A 5,233-nucleotide genomic window follows, 5' to 3' on the forward strand; every position below is an offset into this window, starting at 1 on the left:
TACTTTCCTGTCACAGACTACAAATGGAAACTTCATAAAAGTTTCTAAATCAGTGGTCTGTAAATGAAAAAGATACTAATATTATCAAAGGAGAATTCAGAAAACTTCACATGTAGCTCTCTGGTCACCAACACTGTATAAATATTTGGAAAGATGTCAAGAGAAATCCAGTTTGGGATTATAATTTGTGTGATTTCATGAAGTGGAACCATTTTGGGCCCCCAAAAATAGGCGCACTTCTTTTTACTCATCTGTGGAACAAATTTTCAATCCAACAATAAAAACCTCATCACTCTGTTTGCCTCTTGAAGCTCTACCCTGTTACCAAGGCACGGCGAGCCTTCAGATCAGTCTGAAGAACTCTAATCATTTTGAAAAGTAATTCTGCAGCTAATAAAATTTATAAACACGGCTACGTGTCGTTTGTAGGGACATGGATGAATCTGGAGAACATCATCCTCAGCAAACTGACACAAGAACAGAAAATGAAACACCGCATATTCTCACTCATAGGCGGGTGATGAAAAATGAGAACACATGGACACAGAGAGGGGAGTACTAAACACTGGGGTCTATTGGGGGGAAAAGGGGAGGGCCAGTGGGAGGGGCAGGTGGGGAGGGATAGCCTGGGGAGAAATGCCAAATGTGGGTGGAGGGGAGAAGCAAAGCAAAGCACACTGCCATGTGCGTACCTATGCAACTGTCTTGCATGCTCTGCTCATGTACCCCAAAACCTAAAATCCAATAAAAAATTAAAAAAAAAAAAAAAAAACACGGCTACTCCTCATTCTATCAGCCACACTGCTGCGAATCTATCACACAGATATAAAGACACTGGTACATATGAACATACGAAACAAGGCATTTACTGAAGCACTGCCTTAATGACAACAATCCAGTAGCTACCTGGATGTTCATAATAGAGAAATGGATGAATAAACTGTTGTATCATATGTTATGAGAACGTACGTATCTACTAAAAACAAGTGACATCAGTTCTTCGTTGAAAGAAATACATTTTCAAATATTAAAAACTCAACAAATTTAACATATTTACAAAATAATGCAATCTGTTCTCACCCTTTAAATTTAAATAGAGTTTACCCCGGCAGTGGTCAGATCTCACACAGCTTCCCAGTCAGACTGTGTGTAAAACCACTTTTCTTCGCCATAGTTTTATCAAAGCCCTTTTCATCTCACTGTTTCTTAAGCTGTAGATGAGCGGATTGAGCAGAGGAGTAAGCAACGTGTAAGCCAGTGACATCAGTTTCTTGCTTTCTGGTGAGTAGCCAGATTTGGGTTGTAAATAAGTCATACTGGCTGTGCCATAGAACAGGGTCACAGATGTGAGGTGAGAGGCACAGGTGGAAAAGGCCTTTTGTCTCCCAGTAGTTGAGGGCATCTTCAGGATGGCAAACAGGACTCGAATGTAAGACAAGAGGATCAACAAGAAAGGAACCATAACAATCAAAATGGTGCCTGTAAAAGCATAGATTTCAAATAAGAAGGTGTCTGTACATGCAAGTTCTAGTACCGGAGGAGTCTCACAGAAGAGATGATTAATTTCACTGGGGCCACAAAACGGAAAACTAAATACCCAAGTGGTCTGCACAGTAGCCACCATGATCCCTGAGAGCCACGAGAACATTACTAATTTCATAAAAACCCCTCTGTTCATAATCACTGGGTAGTTCAGAGGATGGCAAATTGCAGCAAATCGGTCATAAGCCATTGCTCCCAGGAGAAAACATTCAGTCCCGCCAAAAAGAAGGATGAAATACATCTGTGCAAAACAGCCCACTAAAGTAATCATGGTTTTCTCAGTGGAGAGGACCACCAGCATTTCAGGCATAATGACTGCACTGAAACTCACCTCCACCACAGATAAGTTCAGCAGGAACAGGTACATGGGAACGTGGAGACTCTGGTTTAAAGAGATGATGACTATAATGATGGCGTTTCCCATCAGGGTCACCACGTAAACAACCAGGAAAACCCCAAAGAGCCGCTCCTGGAGTTCAGGGAAGTCAGCAAAGCCCAGGAGGATGAATTCAGCCACAGAGCTTTGATTTTGTCTTCTCATTTCAGTAGGTGAATCTTCTGTTGTTTTTATGGACCTGGAATATCGAGTATGAAGTCATGCACAATCCCATAGCATGAGTTCGAGATTGGACTTCTTGACAGCAGATGTAATGACAAGCTCATTTTGACAGAACTTCACATTGGCACCTTTAAAGAATAGCCAATGACTTGTAATAGTGAATCTTTAAGACATAAATAAAGAAGCGAAGTATTTTTGGTTCAGAAATCTTGTTTTTAAAGTACAAAATAACAGTCAATGTTATCTGGCAACATCTTTGTTATGTAGATTGCTCTCTCTCTCTCCTCTCTTAATGCCAAGTTCCCTTTTAAAACCCCCTGCTTTCTGCCCAAAAAGTGAAGCAGTGTCCTTAAAGGCAGGAGCCTGTACCTCTTCCCTTAATTGGATTCTGTAAGCAGTGAGCAACTGAACCTGGGTTGTGGTTACACCTGGATTGGGAGCTCGTCTGGAGCTTGGATGCAGTCCTAACTCTGCCAGAGTCTCCAAGATGGGTCTCTGCCTCTCCTTGCACTTGGGTTTCCCATCTGTATGCAATGGAAGCAACAGAATGATCCTTTCTGGCTCTGACATGGGTGTTTCTCTAATTGGTTGATAGAAAACTGCAGGCTCCAAGGCCTCAACTTCAATCAGATAGGAGCTGGGCTGAAGGGAGCATGGAATAGCAGTGGGTGGGCACATAGGCAGCACACATGCCGCCTGAGTCACTTTGGGCCTGCCAGTCCCATGCACAAATGACCATTTTCTTCCCAATCCAACTGCCCTTCCAGAGGCCCTCTCAGGGCAAAGCAACTTTATTCTTCCTGCTCTCAACCAGATCAACAATCCCTGTCCCCCAGTATTCCCTCACTGTCAGGGCCCACAAGTCTTTAAAATCTGGAGTCCCCTGGCCTCACGAGTCCATCCCCACTGACACTGCTCCACCTCACTGCCTGTTTTCCTCTCCCTTCACCTTCTCTACCATTAAACGGAAACCTAACTGGCTATTCCATGTTTTATACCTCTTCCTCCAATCTGTACCTCAAATCGCTGACAAAACAATGTCATCCTCCCTCCCAGAACCTTCAGGGTCTCCCCTTATCAGTAGAATACAATGCTCACTTCTCAGGCTGGCATTTAAGGGGAACTAGAGTGATAACAACTGCTTTAGGAATATAAATGAGGGAAAGATTATTTCTGAATGGACAGTGAGGGTGGGAAACCTAATCACTAGATGGCATGGCATGGGTGGAAGGTCCATTAGGCAGGGGAGAAAAAGCATAAGGAGGAAAGCTACCTCGCTCAAATAGAAGGCATTCAATGGCAGCTTAGTACTAGAATGGAGCTGTAAACTGGCCTTTGTGTGATGCTTCAAAAACCAGCAGAATTTTACTGTGGGTCAGGAGGAAGCCAGAAGGACAGAAGGACACAGCAAGCTGAAGACATGTCTTGATTTCATATCATTAGGACATTAGCAGAGAGGAAAAGGCAATTGATTCACTGAGTCTGACGATAGTGATATTAAAAAGCAAATATATGTATTAACTATAACAAAATATTTGGGATGTAAAACATCTCGTAAAATTAACAAAACAGACTTGGCAGGAAAAAAAATTAACTATCATTTCTAATCTACAAAACTACATATTCAGCTCCAGGCCTATAAAACCAAATAAGTTTGTAAAATGAGAAAATTTAGAGTATTCTACTAATAACAGACAACTATTAAGGAGCTGATAAAGAAAAGTTATGGAAGAAATCTAAATTACTGCCTTCACGAGTAATTTTTTTTAAGCTGAACTTAAATGCTCCATCTTTTTTCCCTTTAACTTGAAATAACATAATGCTGATTCAGCTGAATTACTGACATGTTCTACTGGCTCTGGCATTAACTAATCATATGATCTTGGGCAAATAACTCACTCATCAGGGTTTCATCCTTCTACCCAATTGAACTTATTTCTGACCACCTTCACCCCACTCCCTCAACTACATACCTCTAAAAATCGATGATTTGCACAAGCAAACCATTTATAGATCTCATTACTGTCCAGAATTGTATGTGACTATGAAAGGCACAGCCACTGACTTTCTTACCTGAGCATTGAGTTATCACTTGGTAAGTACCTCCAATTATCAGTGTGTATAACTACAGATGGCAAACCCACCAACAGGTACTGAAGCAGAATCTTCAGTTCCTTGACTGTCCCTGATTTTCATACCATTTATGTTTTACCTCTTCGATTAAAAAACACTCCAATAAATATGACTTCCTGATTCAATGCATTGATTTTATATTACACCACATTAAATTTTATGCCCTGAGGGAAATCTCTGGAGAACTTACACACAATTCATACAGATTTTACTGTATGGGGATAAGAAAGCTCCGCTACACAAACCTAGAATACCACTCTTCCAGGTTTCCATAGGGAATTAACACCTCTTCACACAAGAGACCCAATTCCACCAAGACCTTCCTCATTAAGAAATGAAAGCAGAGACTGAATGAATGTTACTAAATAGGCACAAATGGAGAAGAGAGAAAAGAATGTGAGCATGACTAAAGGCAGAGTGATTTGGACAGAGAATCTGATTGGACAAGATAGACAGCTTGAGCAATGGTAAGGAAATGTGTTACGGCAAGTAAACTGAAGTTTCTTTGTGGAAGGCCTGGAAATACGAAAACCTGTATATTTTCTAGTAGTAATATGAAAATGCTAAATTTGGGGGGAAAGTCTTTTAGATAATTTTATAGTTGAAACTTTTTAACTTGAAGTCAAAACATCTGAACTAATATGATTTTGAGCCTCGTGTCTCTTCTCTGGCTCTATTACTTTTTTGATAAAATCAAGATGATGTTATATGATTTTGAGCCTCGTGTCTCTTCTCTGGCTCTATTACTTTTTTGATAAAATCAAGATGATGTTATTAACTTCACAAGGTATGTGTAACAATCAGAGTTAAGTTCACATTGATTTGAGCAATCGATAAGACTATTAGCTCAGTTCCAGCAAACTATAGGAATGAATGAATCTTCAGGCTAGGCTTTATCCAGAACTCAGATAATGTGACCAGGACCTGGATTTCTTTTTTTTCTCTATTTCTCCTCTCTGCTTTTCTAGAGTAGGTTCTTTTCTCAATGAATATTTTCCC

The 5,233-nt window shown here is 40.5% G+C and overlaps 1 protein-coding gene across 1 annotated transcript; it reads right to left on the reverse strand.

Moving 5' to 3' along the window:
* Positions 1-911: 911 nt before the first annotated feature.
* Positions 912-2,083, reverse strand: OR10A3 (olfactory receptor, family 10, subfamily A, member 3). Its single transcript, XM_002755024.6, has one exon. The coding sequence runs from the start codon at positions 2,081-2,083 to the stop codon at positions 1,139-1,141; it is 945 nt and encodes a 314-aa protein (XP_002755070.4). The 3' UTR covers positions 912-1,138.
* Positions 2,084-5,233: the final 3,150 nt, after the last annotated feature.

This window comes from Callithrix jacchus, chromosome 10, assembly GCF_049354715.1.
Source record: "Callithrix jacchus isolate 240 chromosome 10, calJac240_pri, whole genome shotgun sequence".
Classification (NCBI taxonomy): Eukaryota; Metazoa; Chordata; class Mammalia; order Primates; family Cebidae; genus Callithrix; species Callithrix jacchus.

Bases quoted from the DNA above. Each gene is read 5' to 3' on its own strand.
- OR10A3 (XM_002755024.6), bottom strand. From the start codon at position 2,083: ATGAGAAGACAAAATCAAAGCTCTGTGGCTGAATTCATCCTCCTGGGC.